Consider the following 17,882-nt stretch of genomic DNA (forward strand, 5'->3'; position numbering starts at 1 on the left):
GTACAATGGTGGTGATCAGGCTGCTCATCTAAGAGTCATGTGGGGATATTAATTCAGAAGTGATTATTCACTTGTAACGAGGACTAACTCCTGGAAATCCCTAAAATGTAAAGACTAAGACAACTCTTCTAGAAAAAAATAATCTCCCTATCTAAAAGTCATGTAGAAGAGAAATAACTGAAAGGACAGCATGAATTCCCAAATCTCAAATCCCAAATTAATTCCTCAACAATGAATCCACCCTTCCTGAGGCCTGCCTGATTTCCACAATCCCTCTCCCTGCTTATTCCCATCCAAGTCAAGGATGATTTTGGGCAGTTAGGAATTTGAGAAAACACAAGAGATACCTCCTGTCCAAGCACCGTCATCTGCTCAAAAATCACATGGACCAATAATTAATTCATTCAACCAACACATCCTGTGATTCCATGGTTCCAGAGAGCTGCCCAGGTGGTAGGGATGGCAGGATTCATCCCTTTCACCTTAAGATCATTAAACAATTATGGTTCTGAGGATCAGACCAGGCTTAAATGTGAAACCCCTTTGTCCCACTCTGCATTTCATCAGGCTCAAAGGGAAGGAACTGCCCAGTGGGGATCTACCACTGGCTCTGGCACAGGACTGGGTTGTTACTTCTCACCGTTTGGTCTGGCTGCCTGGTTTATGGGAGACCCCTTTCCTCTTCATTAACTTCTCCACTGTATTGGGGTGGATGATTGGTCTGACTGGGTGGCGTTTGTAAGTCCCAGGGTACTTCTTTTCCACTGCTTGTTCCCTCCTGAAACATCAGGGAAAGAAAGAAAACAAAACCACATCAGTTGTGTCTCTCCCCACCTGCTGCTCCCCCTGGACAGGAACTGGCTCTGCAGGGAACATGCTGCATGCCTGATTGCTCTGCTGGGAAAGCACACAGACACTTCTAAACTCCTTCTAAATTCCTTCTAAATCAGGCAGCAGGCACAAGGCCCTGGCACACAGTCCAGGAGCAGCACTGCCATTCCCTTCATGCATGGGCCAAAGGATGCCAGCCCCAAATGGGAAGGTGCCTTTCTCCAAATCAGTAACCACTGACAGTAGTCTGCAGGAATTCACTCCAAAGGTATTGAAGTGGAGGGAGAAGACCCATCTTTCTTGATCAGCATCGACTCCAGTTTATTGATCAAATTAGACACCTTTTATAACAGTGTTAATTCACTTCATGCATATTGCAAAATCTGAGCTCCTGATAGGCTGTAGAGAAAACTTCAGCTCCTCCTTTTGTTTACAATACCTGAAGTTAGTTTACTGAAACCAAGATCAGTGTTCTCACCATGATATGAAAAGTTCTCAAAACCTTCATATCTGCTCCCAGACCGGCCATCTGTTCCCAGTAGCAGCCAAGGACAGAACGGTCTGAGAATCTTGTTGTTTATATAAAAGGTGGCTGAGAACCTTAATTATTTACAGAATCAAGCCTGGGAAAGGCTGCTTTTTTCCCTTAGCTGAATCCCTTCATGGCCTCTTTCTTTAAGCCATGCTTGAACCAGGCTCTCCACACAAAGGGACCTCTCCCTGCTCACCAGCAATTCCCTAACCTTTGTGGTTAGTCAGGGGACACTAAATCTGCAATCCAGTTTAGGAATGAAGGGCTGTTTGTGCTCTGCTCTGCTGTGTGCAGACTGCTCACATCACCATCCCAGACACGTACTTGATGAGCTCCTTCTCCCGCACCTCCAGCTGCAGCATGATAGCACTGAGCTCCATGTACAGGTTATTGGCCCGCTCCAGCTTCCGCTCGTAGTGCTCACGGATATCCAACGCATGTCTGAAAGGCACAAAAGGCTTTAGTCCAGCCTGACTTCCATGGACCAAGAGAAGAGAATGAGCAAAAGTACAGGTGCTTTAGGAAAAGGTCTTTAAAAAGGCAAATTTGCCAGCTGTACTGCACTGAATCCCAGCTACAGCTAACAGTGAATGATGACTGATTAAGAGCCTGACACAGCAATAAATCATGGTATGGTTTAGAAAGTGTTTAACAGCCTTGAAAGTGTGGCAACACTTCTCCCTAAAGGAGCTGCAAATGCATCACACACACACCCAGGAGCCCTCTGGCCAAGCCCTGATCAGCCTGTTTGCACAGAGAAGGGGCTAAACCAGCCTCTACAGGAACAGGAAAGGAGTCATGTGTCTGCATTTCATTAACAGCAGGGTGTCCACACAGCTCCAGTACAGCTGAAAGATGTGGCCACCCAAAGCTCCCTGCGGACAGGGAACACTGAACAACCACTGCATCAAATTCCCTGACCAAGGGCCCCTTTGGCTCCTCAGGTTTGACACAGAACTGCTTCTTAGAGTTTTATGTTTCTCTGTCTATTGTATTTGCAAATTTGTATCACAGGATACAATTTCCCTTCTTTAAATAAACCCTCTGCTTTCATTTTTAAACTGGTATAATCAAAATGCATTTCAGTGGGCTGTTTATACGAAGTATGTTCACTTCTCTGTAATAACTAACCCAAAGAAAGTATCAGGGTAGAGAAAGCTCATAGCCAGCCTCAGGATGGATTTCCCACTGAGATGGATGTCTCTGCTTCAGTGCTGCTAATACAAACATCAATTTTCAGGCAGAAATATTCCCTGGGAAACACACAAGCCTTTGCCACCCTCTCTGGAGCAAACTGTTGAGACTGCTCAAGAGCAGGGACAGCTCCCACTGCTTCTCTCCAGCTCCCAGCAGCTGAGCAGTGCTCATGGCCTAGGCCAGGCCCATGGCAATTTTGGTTTCCAGGTTCACAAGGAATTTAGGCTGCCCAAATTTATACCACCAGGAATACTGGGTCCTCTTTTGGGAACCTCAGTTCAAGAGAAGAATAAAGAGAGTCAGGACTGGAGCAGGAGGCTCTGTGAGAACAAGCTGAGGGCTCCTTTAGCCGGGAAGGGAAGGCTGGATAGGAAAAGCAAACAGTACACACAAAAGACTGAACAGACCTCAGCTCTTCTCTCCGACGGCGAATCAATTCTTCATCCAGCCGGTGGATACAAGTTCCTTCACTTTTAATTTTCTCAAAATGTTTCTTCACTTCTTCTCTCCATTCAGCCTAGGAAAGCAATTTACTTTTAGCTATTTACAAAGAATTGGGATCTGTAGGTGCACCACAAAAAATTCTTGGGCAATGTTGTTTGTGTCTGCAGAAAATTACAGCTTTGGGTTGAGAATGTATTTTTGTTAGCTGAATTATTTTGGGTAACAACACCACAGCACATTTAGTGCCAGCATTTTCACATGGTATTTACAATTTTGTGCTTCAAACATAGAATTTACAACATATCTGCATTTTCTAAGAAATAATTTTTTTGATTTCTAGAGTTCATTTTGTCCTAAGAGAACATTTTCTTTACTTTTGGCGGTGAAAAAAAGTACAAAGGTTCATGATTTTGAAAGCCCCATGATGATGCCTGTCTAGAGTGATAGTCTACTTGACCCTTGAAGCTCTGGTTCCTGCAACAGAAGTCTCAGCTTGGGAAAGTTTGGGTAAAAGATTTCTAAATGCCCATCAGGCTTCTCCCCAAGAATCAAACTGAAATCATGGATCCAGACTTTCTCTACTCAGTTCACCTGCCAGAATCAGATCCTTGGAGCTAATTCCAGCACTCATAGGCTACAGCCTTCCCCAGTTACCTGGGATTTGAAGTAGGTTTCCTGAGGAGTAGCCAGCACATCAGCAGAGGCGATGTCCAGGTGCATCAATGTCTGCCGGAAGGACGGACGGTTCCGGGGCTTGCTCTGCCTGAAACAAAACAGAAACAGCCAGGGGGAGGTGAGGATGGGCACTGCCAGCCCCTCCTGCCCTTCTGGGGTGTGGATTGGGCACTGCCAGCCCCTCCTGCCCTTCGGTGGGTGGTGAGGGATGCCTGCCAGCCCCCTCCTGCCCTTCTGGGGTGTGGATTGGGCACTGCCAGCCCCTCCTGCCCTTCTGGGGTGAGGGATGGGCACTGCCAGCCCCTCCTGCCCTTCTGGGGTGTGGATTGGGCACTGCCAGCCCCTCCTGCCCTTCTGGGGTGAGGGATGGGCACTGCCAGCCCCTCCTGCCCTTCTGGGGTGTGGATTGGGCACTGCCAGCCCCTCCTGCCCTTCTGGGGTGTGGATTGGGCACTGCCAGCTTCTGCTGCCCTTCTGGGGGAGGGATGGGCACTGCCAGCCCCTCCTGCCCTTCTGGGGGAGGGATGGGCACTGCCAGCCTCTGCTGCCCTTCTGAAAGGGTCTCACTCGATCCTGTTCTCTGACCCAAGCAGCTGACAGGTTAGAGCAAAGGAGCTTTTCTGGTTTTCTCATCTGCTGAATACAATTTCATTGTGCTAGAGGTGGTTTGTGATGAACCATTCTGAAGAAAAAAAAAGAGGTGCAAATGTTTAAAACCAGAAAATGGGACTATAGAGTGAAAGATCACAGAAAAGTACAAAAATGTTTGGATTTTTGAGAAAAAGGACCAGCACTTGAGTTTCAGGACCGAATCCACCTTGCACAGGGCAAGAGCAGCTTCTTGAGCCTCCTCTCCCCTACCAACCACCTCCTTCCACTAGGTGGGGATACAAGTGTTTGTAGGTTCTCTGTAGCACCGAGCTGCACAAGCTGCCACAGCCCCACTGCTGCAGCTCAGGGCAAACAGCCACTGGGAGAGAGCCACACTGTGCTCTGGCCTGCTGTTCCCTTTGTGCCATGGGGAGGAGGGCTGGTAAAACCCATGGAGTGGGAAAATGCTGGAAGACCCTTTACACTGTATCAAGATGTAATTACAAAGACAAAGCCTCAGTGTGAAACCCAGGACAAAGAATTTCAGCTCTAATCTGGTACACGGAGGAAACTGAAAGCATTTCCCATATCTGAACCTGGAAAATCTGTGTTCCAGAAGGACATCTCATATTTCTCTTTGTCCAGTCCAAAATCCAGTTACTCACAAGAGGTTTTCTGAGTGAAAAAATCAGTTCCCTTCACTTTGGATGTGGCCTCAAGGAATTTTACCCCTACTTTCCTTCCAGCTTCTTCTGTCTTCCCACAGAGCCACCTTTTATCCCTCACTTTGCTACAACAAAGCAACACCTTCTGGGAAGGCTCCTGAAGATGTCCTGGCATCCAGGCCTGCTGCCACAAGGAAGCAGAATCCAGAATGTTCAAAGTTATTGCTCCCAGGACAAGTGTGAGAGTATCTCAGAGCCCTCTGCTCTGGCCTCCATATTCCCACCCTGACTTTCATGGGTTTTGCTGGGAGGTCTGTGCTGTGTGGGGTTCAGGCTCTTACCAGGTTTGCTTCATGAGGATTTTGAAGCCATCTGGGCAGGTGGAAGGGACAGGAAGGTGGAGGCTGTTACTGCCCACTCCCCAAATGATGGCTGAAGAGTCCACGTCCTTGTAGGGAATCTCTCCTGTGAGCAGCTCCCACAAAACCACCCCAAATGACCTGAGGAAGAAATAAACCAGCATAAATTGAGTTCACACAGAAGCTGTTAACAGAAACATCTGGAGTTTGAAAAAAACCACAGTATGGGGGCAAAACAGGGAAACAGGGATGTCTGGTCCAAAACTGCAAGTAGGTGCAACAGTGGTCTTTAGCACACCAGGCAACTCCTCTGCTCCAGCACAAAACCACACTGGTTTCCACACATCCTTTCCTGCCTCTTTGTGAGATTTTAAAGGCCCTGAAAGCACATTTTCTGTACAGATTAAGTCTTGTTCCCCTTAAATGAAAAGACTCCGAAGTCTATTCTCAGATAGACTCTGGACTGTTCTTGCTGCTAAGAACAGATGATTGACTACTGCACAGACTGACAAGTGTCTTACAGAGACAACACAACAAAGGTTTTGTGGCTTTTTTACATTTCATTTAACTGGTTTTGTTTTCTTTTCCCTAACCAAAGGCTCCCTCTGCTGTTACCTGTAGACCCAGGTAAAAGTTTTCAAGGTCTGAGATTCAGCACTACAACTACTGCAACACAGAAATCAGGAAACAAATGCTACTTGTATAACTGTCAGTACCAAAAGCACATGAGGTCTCATTTGATATTCCTTTTGTTCTGAAGAAAGGAGGGATAAAGCATAAAAAAAAAAAAAAACAAAAAAAACACCAAACTTAAGAGAACTCAGGGAAAGAAACTCCCACAAGAAACATGTAGTTAAGAAAGCTCACTTTGCTTCTCTTCCTTAGTGAAGTTACCAGACAGAACCAAAACCTTAATTTTTAACAGCAAATATTTGTTTTGTATACAATCATCACCCAATAAAACACCAAGAAATACCAAACCAGTCAATACAGAGATAAACAAATGTTGATGTGCACTGTTACTGCACATCAACAACTGGGCTGTGATACAGCTGAGGCACCACCATCCCTATTTCCAAGCCAGATGTGCCACCTCACTGTGCCCCCCTCCTCTGTGGGACACCAACCCTGCCAAGCTGCAGACCACAGCCAGGTGAAAGGTGAGAAGGATGTTTCTGGCTTGTACCAATATCCAGTGCTTTTATTAAGCACAGAAAAACTTCTAAAGGACAAACTCCCAGGCCTGAACAACCACCAGTCAGGAAATAACTTCATGTGAAAAATACTGCACTTTCAAAGCCCACTGGTTTCAAATCATGTGTAAAAAAAAAAAAAAAAAGCAACAAACAAGCAGATTTTGAATATTTCTGGCCTCAAAATCCTTTTCTGCAAGAAAGCAGGGCTCCAGGAGGTTGGACAAACTACAAGAGAAAGCTCATTTGGTTTCATATTTGTTATGACTAAGAACTGACAAAGGATTTCCAAGACTCCTGATAAGATTATAGATTTATTTTTCTGCATGCTGTTTGAGATGAGAGAGAGCAGACATATAAGCAGCTCAAGAACTGTTCTCATTTGTTGGCAGCATTCATGAACATCATTTTTATTCATCTTGAAGGAGGAATGGATGGCAAGGGAGAGTCTGAGCAAACACCACTGTTGTGAACTCCAGAGGAATTGGCACCAAAGAGCAACACCTCCATGCCACTGAGGGAAGGAGCAAAGTGAAATATTCCTGAACAGAAACCACTCTAAAGGACAGAAAGCTGAGGGTGGAAATCCAGCACCACTTGTCCTCACAATCCTGTGATTCAAGGGAGGGGGTCAGCAGACAAATGCTGGGTGTATTTTCTTTCCAGAACAACCCAAGTGTTCTCCCAGATTAGCTGGCTGTGCTGTGACCTGGACATCCAAAATAAACACACAGAACACCGTGGGCACAAGAGCAGCTGTACACCACAGGTAACATCACCTTCCCTGCAGGAAATCTTGCCCTTCAGGTCAAGCCCAGCCTGAGCTAGAACTCCAGAGCAGCTCCTCACTCCACTGCACCCTGGACCAGCCACAGCTTTGTCCAGCAGCCCCCTGCCCTGCCAGGGAAGGGACAGCAACTGAAGCTGAAAAACCACAGGAAGCAAAATCCCTCCTGGCTATAAAACAGGGAGAAGGGTATTTGTCCTGGCTGCTGACATTTAATATGTAGAAATAATGAGGCAGAAACAGAGATGCAGATCCCTTGAGGGCTCTGAAACCTGTGGAGAGGCTTCCCAAAGGAACTCCAAGGCCAAGCCCTCTCAAGCATTTTTAATAGCACAGAGACTGAACCGTTCCTTGTGTTCATTTGGACACAGAGCATGTTCCACATCGATGGAAATAGGCTCCAAAACTCTTACAACCTGTCCTGGTTTCCTCCCTCTTGGATCTGGGATTGGATTCACTGGACTGGAATCCTGAGGCTGCCCACAGAACAACCAGCCTGGTGTGCAGGAAGCACAAGGGGCGGGGAGCTGAGCAGGGGCCTCCCCACAGCTCCAGAGTGGCCCTCTGAGAGCCAGAAGGGATGGAAAAACCACCCTGGCTGTGGAGGCTGCTGAGGGGGCCTGAGCACAGCACTGGGAGAGAGCTCTGGGCTGGATAACAACACAGGGAAGAATTTCTGCATTTGCTTCCTGCGAGACACAGACTGCACTGAGCCTTAGCTGGAACCTGTGCCAATCCCTTTCCATCAGAGCCCACCAAAGCTCAGGACACCAGGCAGAAGGAGAAATGAACAGCCCAACACAGAGCAAACCATGCTCAGGCACAGGACAGGACATGGAAAGTGCTGGGAAACCAAGGGATTGAAGAGAAGGTGAAGGTACATGACCACGAACAGGACTCACCAGATGTCCACCTTCTCGGAGACGGGCTCGTTCCGTATCACCTCCGGGGCCATCCACGCCACCGTCCCCGCAAAGGACATCTTGGTACTCTTGTCACTGAGCTCTTTAGATGTACCAAAATCTGAAATCTTTACTGCATCTGTGTGTGTAACCAAAACACTAGAAAAAGGAAAAAAAAAAAGTCATCACTACTTTGTGATTTTTCTTACACCACAACAGCCACAGGAGTAAATCTCCTCTTAATCAACACAGCCTGTTGATGAGGTCACACTGCTCACAAGTGCAGTACACAAGAAAATATTTTGTATTTTCCCCAATAAAAGCTCTCACTCTCTTTTGGGTGGTTGTGTTTTGTGCCTTAAATGCATTTCTTAATGCTACAAGTCAAAAATCAATCTCAATAAAACTGTAAATTAACAAGTAACTAAGGATCCAGAGGCAAAGCTGTACCTTAAACTGTGCTGCAAATCATCTAAAAGCATTATCTTAATGCACTGTCACAGACTAAAGAAGTAATAAACATCTAGGGAATAAGAATATAAAGAAGTCAGAACATTTTAGTCAGAAAGCAACAGAGAAATGAGGAAGACACATTGCAGAAAACCAGGGAAATAATAGGAGAATAAAAAGGAAAACTAAAAAGGCAGCAGGCAACAGAATACCCCACTTTCCAAAAAGACCAGATATTGTAAGACCATTAAATATTTCCTGACTGCTATTTATCATGGAAGATACCAGTAAAATTTCCACTCTTAAGTGCCAACAAGTTGCAATAGTTTTACTGTCATTAGTTTTGAGTCAATGTGGAACAAAAAATAATAGAGCCTTTTGACCAAACTTTAAACTATTTCTCAAGAAAAGGATAAAATAGCCCCAACCAAGGGATGTTTAAGCAGCTGAGACTCACTTTGGTGACCTGAAGAACCACAACTGGGGGATGTTTAACTTTGGTGACTTGAGGAACCCAAACTAAGGGATGTTTAAGCAGCTGAGACTCACTTTGGTGACTTGAGGTCTCGATGGATGATTTTGTGGAGGTGCAGGTAGTTCATGCCGCTGGCAATCCCCGTGGACCAGTCCACCAGCAGGCGCGGGGTGACCTTCCTGCCGGCGCGCAGGACCTCGTAGAGCTGCCCGTGGGCACAGTACTCCATGATGATGCAGTAGCACGGGGCCTGGGTGCAAACTCCCCTGGCAAAGACAGCACACAGTGAGCAGCAGCAGACAGACAACTGGACAGGAAGGGTGGCCACCACAAGGGTCACAACCTACTTAAAGGCGATGATGTTGGGGTGCTTGAGCTTCCGCAGGTGCTTGATGTCGGTCTCGTTCTGGTCCCTCACCTTCTTGATGGCCACCTCCTCTGCGCGGAACTTGCCCAGGAACACGGCGCCCTGAGCCCCGCTGCCCAGCCACTGCAGCTCCGAGATCTCCTCAAAGGGCACCTCCCACGTGTCTGGGAAACAACGGGATAAGGGAAAAGGTCAAGAACATGGAAGCTGTCAGAGCACACCAGGGCAGCAGCTGCCACCTCCTGCGCCACACGGTGGGCTCTTCTGGAGGGAGCAGGTGACATCTTCTGCCTCACACTGCATGTACTCAGCCCCAACAACCCTGTTAGCCACCTCCAGCCTGCTCACTCCCATCCTTGCAGCTTTTTCCCCACCCTGCTAACCACTTGTGTGAGCCACTCCAGCTTGGCAAGCAGCAATTTACCATACCAGGGACCCTGGACTGTTGGGAATTTAGTTGCTAGAGAATGGAAAAGTACAAAACCGTGGCTAATTCCAAGTCTTGCACCTGTGTAGATAGCGTGTCTTTGAAGCCTAGCTGTTGTAAGATAACAAACAGTGAAAGAGACATGAGAAAAGAGAGATGTAACCCCTAAAGAATGAGGAAGAGTTCATGGTATAGTTTAACCAATAGATTGCTTGGCTTACAGAATATTCATAAGCTCATTATTTGCTGTATAAGTGTTTGGTACTTTCTTCAATAAACTGGACCTGAAGGACCTGAGGGACCGGGACCGGACCTGAGGGCCTGTGATGAACCAACTGGTGTCCTAGTCCCCTTCCTTCAACACTGGACTGGCAATTTTGGGAGGAGATCCTCTACCCCAACACTGAATAAAGCGAGTGACTCCACTGAAAAGCATAGATTAGAAGAAACATTTAACATTCACAAGTGATATAAAAATATTGAGGGTCTTTTTCATTCCCTGAAATAAATAAAAATAGGAAATGAAAGTCAGAGGTGGCAGGCTGTAAAACACCAGGGCAGCAACCACCAAGATAGCCAACACAAAGCATATCAAGCACCAGCAGCAGGCACAGAAATAGGCCCTTCCCACAACAACATCGTGTATATCAATGTCAAACAGGCAAAACAACCTTAAGCAATTCCTTCTCTTTGGCACCCACACACATTTGTAGGGATAGTGCTGGAGAGGTCCAGTGACACTGTATAAACTGCTTCAATAGAACTGCACCCATCAGAACAGAAAGCCCTGTTCCCTGTCAGTCACCTTGAAATTACCTTAAATCTCAGAAACAGCAGGATAAAAGGCAGGCAACTGTTTATTTACTGTAATTCAATAAAGATCTACATTTGGAGAATAAATTATTTAGCAGCAAACCCAGCAAGTAACCCACTGCTTTCTGAAATAAAAGGAAGTCACACCTGTACAGATCTCTGTTTCAGATGACTCATCCAGACTCGGAGCCTTTGGGACGCTCCCAGGGCTGCAGCTGGGATTATGTCAAAGTGTCCATTCTAGATACTGTTATCACTGAAGGCAAACTTGTATATCCCAACTGTGAACCGGCTGATCCCAGTTCAAAGCTTCCCCTGGGATCATCCTGGGACAGACAGGCAGGGGCTGCTGCCTCCTGTTGAGTGAGTGCTCCCCAGGCACGGCCATGGAAAAGCTGCTCTCCCCCAGAGCCAGGCCCCAGCACTCCTCCTGCTCACTGAACTAAAAACAAAAACATTGCTTATTTCCAGCAGAAATTCCCTGCCCTTGGCAGGGCAGAGTTCAACCCCCAGCACATGTTCCTTCCCAGACACAAGGCTATTTTCCATACTCATGGATCTGCTCACAGCTCTGAACATAAACTGGCATTTACATCTTTGGACATTTAAACACTAAAAGATTTTAAATAAAGAAAATAATTAGATCATTAATAAAATTCATTCATTCATGATTAAATCAAGAAGATTTGTATTTCTATTTAATTCACACATGCATCACTTCTAAAAGGAGGTGGCAAAAAGAGGTGATTTTTGTGCATGTTGATGAATAGCATTTTTATATGGGCAACATCAAAACTATTCTGTTGTACTAAAATAGCTGTTTCTTTCATAGAATCGTGGAATGGACTGGGGGGAAGGGATCTAAAAGCCACAGGCAGGGACATCTTCCACTGTCCCAGGGTGCTCCAAGCCCCATCCAGCCTGGCCTTGGACACTCCCAGGGATCCAGGGGCAGCCACAGCTGCTCTGGGCACCCTGTGCCAGGGCCTCAGCACCCTCACAGGGAACAATTTCTCCCAAATATCCCATCTATCCCTGCCCTCTGGCAGTGGGAAGCCATTCCCCATTGTCCAGAGTCTCCTTCCATCCTTACCTGTGGGAAAGTCTGTCTTTCCTGTCCAGGACACAGAACACTGACATTCATTTCCATGAGGCATTTACAGTTTGTGAGCACTAATGGATAACTGTATCCCCTTGGAAGCCTAGTTTGCTCTCAGTATTGCCTATCAGGTAATATTACCTTCCTCTAATATTCCCTCTACAATGGCAAAGGCTGAGAGAGGCTGTAAAGAAAGTAAGCAAAAGTTCATGTGGTTCTTTCTGCAAAGTCATCTCGTGTTTATTTTGGAACACAGATGCTCTCCCATATCCCACCTACATCCTGGTTGTCAGGGGCACAATTCAGGAAAGAGGTTTCAGTGTAGTGACAGTGAAATATCCCACATCTTGGGGAATATCAAGAAGAACAAAGAGCCAAACCACAGGTAACATACAGTGCAGCAGTCAGACTCTTCTGGGCCCTAAGAAACCAGTGGGATACTTCCCCTAAATAAATTAGAGTGTAATAGCAGCAGGAATTGCACCAGAACTTGCGTTTCTGAGGTGATTAAGAACCATTTGAGTAGAATGATGAGAATCTATTTCCCATGGGGAAGAAACGCAGGAGCAGCCTGAGCCATTGAACCAATCTCTTTGGAGGAAGCTTTTCCCAGCACTGGCTGCTCTCCAGCACTGGCACTGTGACAAGAAGCATCTCTGGTTTACATAGACCCCCTCTGACAGGCACCTTGCTCTCCAGGTAGACACTAAAACTCAAACTCTCACAATGATGGTAAACACACAACTTGTGAAAGGGAAGGTGAAGCAGCTCCTGGAGATAGTTTCTTAATCCAAAGGAAATGGCTGGAAGTCTAATGAGTCTCTAGGAAACACAAACAAGTCTTGCTTTAAAGTGCTGGAGTCCCACAATCCCAATTAAATAACTGGTAGATGCAAATTAAAGAACTGAGTGTGTCTCCCTGAAAGCACTCACCAGCAGCCTTTAGAAATCAGGGTAAACCACTGGAAAAACATAGGAAGGAGGGATTTTATGGGTCAAACCCCAAGTACTTAAACCCCAGATAATCAGCTGGCACTGAACAATACAAAAGCAAATATTCCCCACAGGAATGACTCCTCACCAAGCAGCGATTGGCATCACTTGGTCAACCAGCACAGAGCCTGTGGCAGCTCCCAGCTGACCAAGGCTCTGCCCAGCCCGTGTCCTGCAGGGAAGGACAGACACATCCCTCTTTTTGACCATTTGGGTGTCAGGAAGGACACTCAAGCAGTAATTTCTACAAGAAGATAATGCAGAATCATTTAAAAGCTGTTCTTATCTTTTCCCTCTTTCACCAAGTCACAGCCAAAGCTTCACAGACAATATGGGCTCAAGGACATGAAACCTATTTGTCTTTTACTACTTGCAACCACAACCCCACCACCATGTCCCAAAGCATGGCCTGCAGGGCAGCCAAAGCAGGTGGGCTGGGACACCAGGGAGCAGCAGAAAGTACCACAAAGCACCTGCAGGCAACATAAAATGGTTTGGGTTGGAAAAGATCTTAAAGCCCATTCCCTTCCTCCCCCTGCCATGGCAGGGACACCTTCCACTATCCCAGGTGGCTCCAAGCCCCATCCAGCCTGGCCTTGGACACTTCCAGGGATGCAGGGGCAGCCACAGCTTCTCTGGGCACTCTGTGCCAGGGCCTCAGCACCCTCACAGGGAAGGATTTCTTCCTAATCTAATCTTAATTAGTTTAAAACCACTCCCCCTTGCCCTGTCACTACTTCCCCCTGTAAAAAGTCATTCCCTCTCTTTTATAAACCCTGGGGAGCCACATGGCTGCAGATCCAAACTGGGCTCCCACCCCTGCTGTTGATTCAGCCCAACAAAAAGGATTACTCCAGGATGAGGCTTTAAGTAGTTGTCTCATAAAGAAGGGGGGAAAAAAATCATCTGCACAGATCCATGGCAGCAGCCCAAAGCTGTAAAGCAGCTCCCAGGGAAATGAAAAGCCACCACAATCCTCTCCCTGCTGCTGAAAGAGTCCCAGACATTTCTTCAGCCACACAGCACTTGCACAAACACAATCCATGCATCCTCTGTGCTCTTGCTAAAAGACAGCAAAAATAAAAATAATCACATACATCAGTTAGTGAACTGCTGGCTTGTATGTAGCTGATGAAATGCACACAAAGATGATTTTCTGGTGGCAAGAAGCAAGAATGAGATCATCTGGAAAAGAGAACATGAATATTCTCACAAAATCCTCAAGTTTCAGCACAGAAGCAGTTTGAAAAGGTTTATCCTTGGGTAACAGAAGTGTAGTACTGCCATCAGGGTAACAGATGTCATCAAAACAAGACAATAGAGGAGCTCCAGAAGAAAAAATAAATTTTTTTTAAATCTTCTTTTCACTCCCCTTTTCTAACAATGAAGACACTGAAAATGCAGCTCAACCACACAGCTCCATATAGCTGATCCCAATTAATCCTCAGCCTTACCACATCTGTAGCCAGTTCAAATCTGCCCTTTTAGAGGAGCCTGATGCCAGCAGCAAACAGCAGAGTGCCCCTGGGTGTGTGGCTCTGAACATGCTCCCACCACAGGGAGCAGCACGACCCCCTGTGCACAGGAACGAGCTCTGTGTGCACCCTCCAGCCCCAGCTGCTCCTTTTCATTCATTAGTGCTTCCATCTTTTAGTTTGGTGTGTGAGTGTCCCCTGTGGGTCACCAGAGCACAGACTGCACTGTGGGCTCCAGTGCAGCTGCTGGCCCTGCTCTATGGAAATGGGATCTCTCTAACCCACAATCCCAAAGCCACCACTCTGAGGTGACAGGGACACACCAGTACAGGAGGGCTCAGAGACAGCAGTGGGGACAGGTGTGGGACACACAGAGAATTGCTGGGAGTGGCCACTGCCACTCTACACCTGTGGCCTTCCCTTACTGAGCATCCAACCCAAAGCACTGTCACACAGGCACTGCCCAATGCCTGCTCTGAATGCCATCTGACTGCTCAGAACCTCCTTTTCCTTCCCAAGGGAGACTCCCCACCCAGACAGCCCTTCCAAAACTGTTCACCCTTCGTGCAATCACCCCAGCAGCCTTAATTCCCCAGGGAACTTTCTGTCACTGTTATTATTTATAGTCTGAACCACAAGTGCCACACTGAATTTACAACACGCAAACAAAACACAACCAACTGTGCCAGAGAATTACAAAGCAAGCAAACCCTTGCACAGAGAACTGCTGTTCAGGAGACACCTGGAATGTAGAGATGCATTTCCTGCTTGCTTATGAACTGGAAACAACTGACTCTAGGAAGCCGATTTCAAGGCAAATTCATCCAACACGTTATTTAACAGCTCTGTTCCCTCATATTAGGAGCTGCTCCCTATCCCTCTGGGGTTTAGATTTGAACCACTCAGACAGGTTTCTGACCTTGTATCTTATAATTTGTCAGTGCCAAAAAGCCATTTGATTATTACTGAGTGATGCTCAAAAGAGACTTTGCCCCATGGTACTGCAGTGGCCAGGCTGTTCCCATTTTCCATAAGCCTCAACCATTTCAGCTCCTTAATTCTAATGACAGCTTGCTCCTTTCCCATCTGCCACCTCCCTCCCCCTGTGTTAGGGGAGAAATCAGACACCAACAGCAGAGCATACTCTGCTCTTTGGTTTTCAGTATCCTCTAAAACATATATATAGATATATAGATATATATGCAGTCAACTGGGACATCACTTATTCCCAAGCTACAGATTTTATATGTATTTATACTCACATACACTTACACATTTACGCTTACACACCCAAATGGAAAAGGTATAAATATTGAAGAACATATTTCTAGAAAGACAAGTACTAAATGATATTTTAAAGAGGAAAATTACTCCTGAATAAAAAGAAATAAAAGCCTTTTAAAAGAGAAGCAATACTCCTGCTATTTGGTGGTCAACTGGGGACAGCCTTCACCTGGAGGTTATGAAGTGGAAGTGCCTATGTCAGCGTTTTCCATCTGGCATAAAAATTAACGCAGGGATTAGAAATTAACACAGGGATTGTACCAAGTACTTAAACACAATTCCTTCTGATTCCCAAGCTCAGATTTGGGCCTTGTCACAATTGCCCAAGCTATGGGACTGAACAGGTTTTGACTCCCTCACTGTGGGAACCCAGAACATCCCTCTGGCTGTCCTGGACTGCCAAGACCCCTGCCAGGGGGCTCAGAGACCCTGGCACAGAGCCCAAAAAACACCTGTGGGTTTGATTATGACCCGTGGAGCAAATTACCAACCTTGTATGAAGATCAGCAAGCCACAACAGTTTAGGTAGAATAATAATGAAGTTATCACAGTGGAAAAGTAGATTTTGGGGTTTCTAGTATGGGGCTTCAGGAGGCAAGGTGGAGAGATCTGGACATATCCAGCCTTTCTCCTTTTTCTTCTTGGCCTCCATCTTCTGCTGTGATGTTGGCACTTACAGATTGGTTTAGAGCAGAAGCTCACTGTCTAACATAGGTGATAGGTATTGGAAAGTAATTGCAAACATTGTACACGTAGTTTTTAGTATAAAGACATAACACCGTCCTGGGGGCAGGCAGAGTGCCTGGAACTGTCCTGCTGGATGGACCTTGGCAGGGCAGGAGAAAGAATTTTATAGATAAGATACAATAAACAACCTTGAAAACGAGAAATGAAGAGCCCTGGCTCCTTCTTCAAGCGCCAGGCTGGGAAAAGAGACTTTGGAACTTTTCTCAGGGTCACTCTGATAAGCTATAGATCCTGACACCTCACGAGCTGCCTTTGCCACCCATGACGGCTGTTGGCTCCATAGTGCAGGATTTACCCCTGGAAACCCGTGACAGGGCTGGACAAGACAAAAACGGCCAAAAACGTGGAGAGCAGGGGAAGAGCCCAGGCTCACTTGCCTGACCTCACCCAGAGCAGTGAGTGCTTCCCCTCTCTCTCACCTTGCTGCTGCAGTTTGTAGTCCGTGGAGTAGGCCTTGCCTATGATGTTCCACACGGGCCGCAGGCACCCGAAGAGCCCCTCGAGGAAGCCGCCGCTGCCGCTGCCCGTCCTGTTGAACTGCACCTTCACATCGTCGCCGGCCCCGTTGGTGTCGCCGTCGCCGGGGCTGCGGGTGCCCTGCGGGAGCCCCGGCTCGGGCTCGTCGTGCTCCCGCAGCTGCAGCACGCTGTTCTCGAAGTGGTCGCGGGCGTCCTCGCTGACGCTGCTCAGCACGGCCGCCGTGCCCGGGCTGCTGACGCCCTCCAGCAGCTCCGCCGGCAGCGAGCCCCGCTCCCGCACGTCCTCCAGCAGCTCCGGGGACGGGCGGCTCCCGGCGGCCGGGGCCTCCTCGGGGAACCTCCCCGAGTCCTTGTCCTCACAGAACGCTTTGCCGATGGAGCTGGGAGAGGAAGACAGGCTCAGGCGCTCCTGGGTGCTGGCCATGATGCCGTGAGTGTGCATCAAGGAGACGGCCCGAGAGGGTGCTCAGAGCATCTGTAGGACACAACTCACATGTGACATGTGGGCCCAGTACCTGAAATGAGAGGAAAAAGAATAACTTTCAATTTTTTTTATTGAAGTATTTTCACTACGTGCGGTTTCACTGAGGTGAGCTGATAATTAACTAGACTTTCCAGACAGTCGCTGATACTTGGTAAATAATTACTGCCCTAAAAGAAACAAATAAATGGTTCCAACAGAAACTCCACTCAGGCAATACTCTCGGTAACATACTGCGGGAATTGCCCAGGAAACAAACACCACAATTTTAAACAAGAGCCTAAAGGTCAAAATCGTGAAAGATTCTTTGCAGAGAGTTCCCATAGCATTCCCAGACTGAAGCTGGCCCAGCTCAGCTGTGGTTTGAGTCCCATCGCTGCTCCTCGGCCTGGCACAGCCCTCAAGCTCAGGACCCCTCGCAAACCCTCGAGATAAGGTGTTAGAGAAACAAAGCCTGGTGATACAGCACCTTGATTCCACCAAGGGATGGTTTGTGGCTGCTCCCTCAGAGCCCACCTAGTTATTGCCACCCTGCTTTGATTGACCCTCCATGCCCATTGTGGCAAGGTATGTTCAGTTCTCTAACCACATTCAAGCCACCCTCATAAGCAAGTAA

At 47.2% G+C, this 17,882-nt stretch overlaps 1 protein-coding gene across 3 annotated transcripts in view; it reads right to left on the reverse strand.

Moving 5' to 3' along the window:
* The window catches only part of MAP3K13 (mitogen-activated protein kinase kinase kinase 13), a 72,843-nt gene that overhangs the window by 9,199 nt on the left and 45,762 nt on the right, over positions 1 to 17,882 (reverse strand). For 2 of the 3 annotated variants that reach the window (XM_064721025.1, XM_064721026.1), the window contains exons 4-12: positions 16,726 to 17,296; positions 9,449 to 9,632; positions 9,176 to 9,367; positions 8,177 to 8,335; positions 5,277 to 5,435; positions 3,659 to 3,767; positions 2,968 to 3,077; positions 1,688 to 1,804; positions 641 to 778 (exon numbers count right to left, since the gene is read on the reverse strand). In XM_064721025.1, the coding sequence (XP_064577095.1) occupies positions 641 to 778; positions 1,688 to 1,804; positions 2,968 to 3,077; positions 3,659 to 3,767; positions 5,277 to 5,435; positions 8,177 to 8,335; positions 9,176 to 9,367; positions 9,449 to 9,632; positions 16,726 to 17,227 (1,670 nt within the window). In that variant the 5' untranslated portion in view covers positions 17,228 to 17,296. Of the gene's footprint in view, positions 1 to 640; positions 779 to 1,687; positions 1,805 to 2,967; positions 3,078 to 3,658; positions 3,768 to 5,276; positions 5,436 to 8,176; positions 8,336 to 9,175; positions 9,368 to 9,448; positions 9,633 to 16,725; positions 17,301 to 17,882 lie in introns of all 3 variants that reach the window. The other variant, XM_064721027.1, reaches the window with a different exon arrangement.

The sequence above is a fragment of the Zonotrichia leucophrys genome, chromosome 9 (assembly GCF_028769735.1).
Source record: "Zonotrichia leucophrys gambelii isolate GWCS_2022_RI chromosome 9, RI_Zleu_2.0, whole genome shotgun sequence".
In the NCBI taxonomy this organism is placed as follows: Eukaryota; Metazoa; Chordata; class Aves; order Passeriformes; family Passerellidae; genus Zonotrichia; species Zonotrichia leucophrys.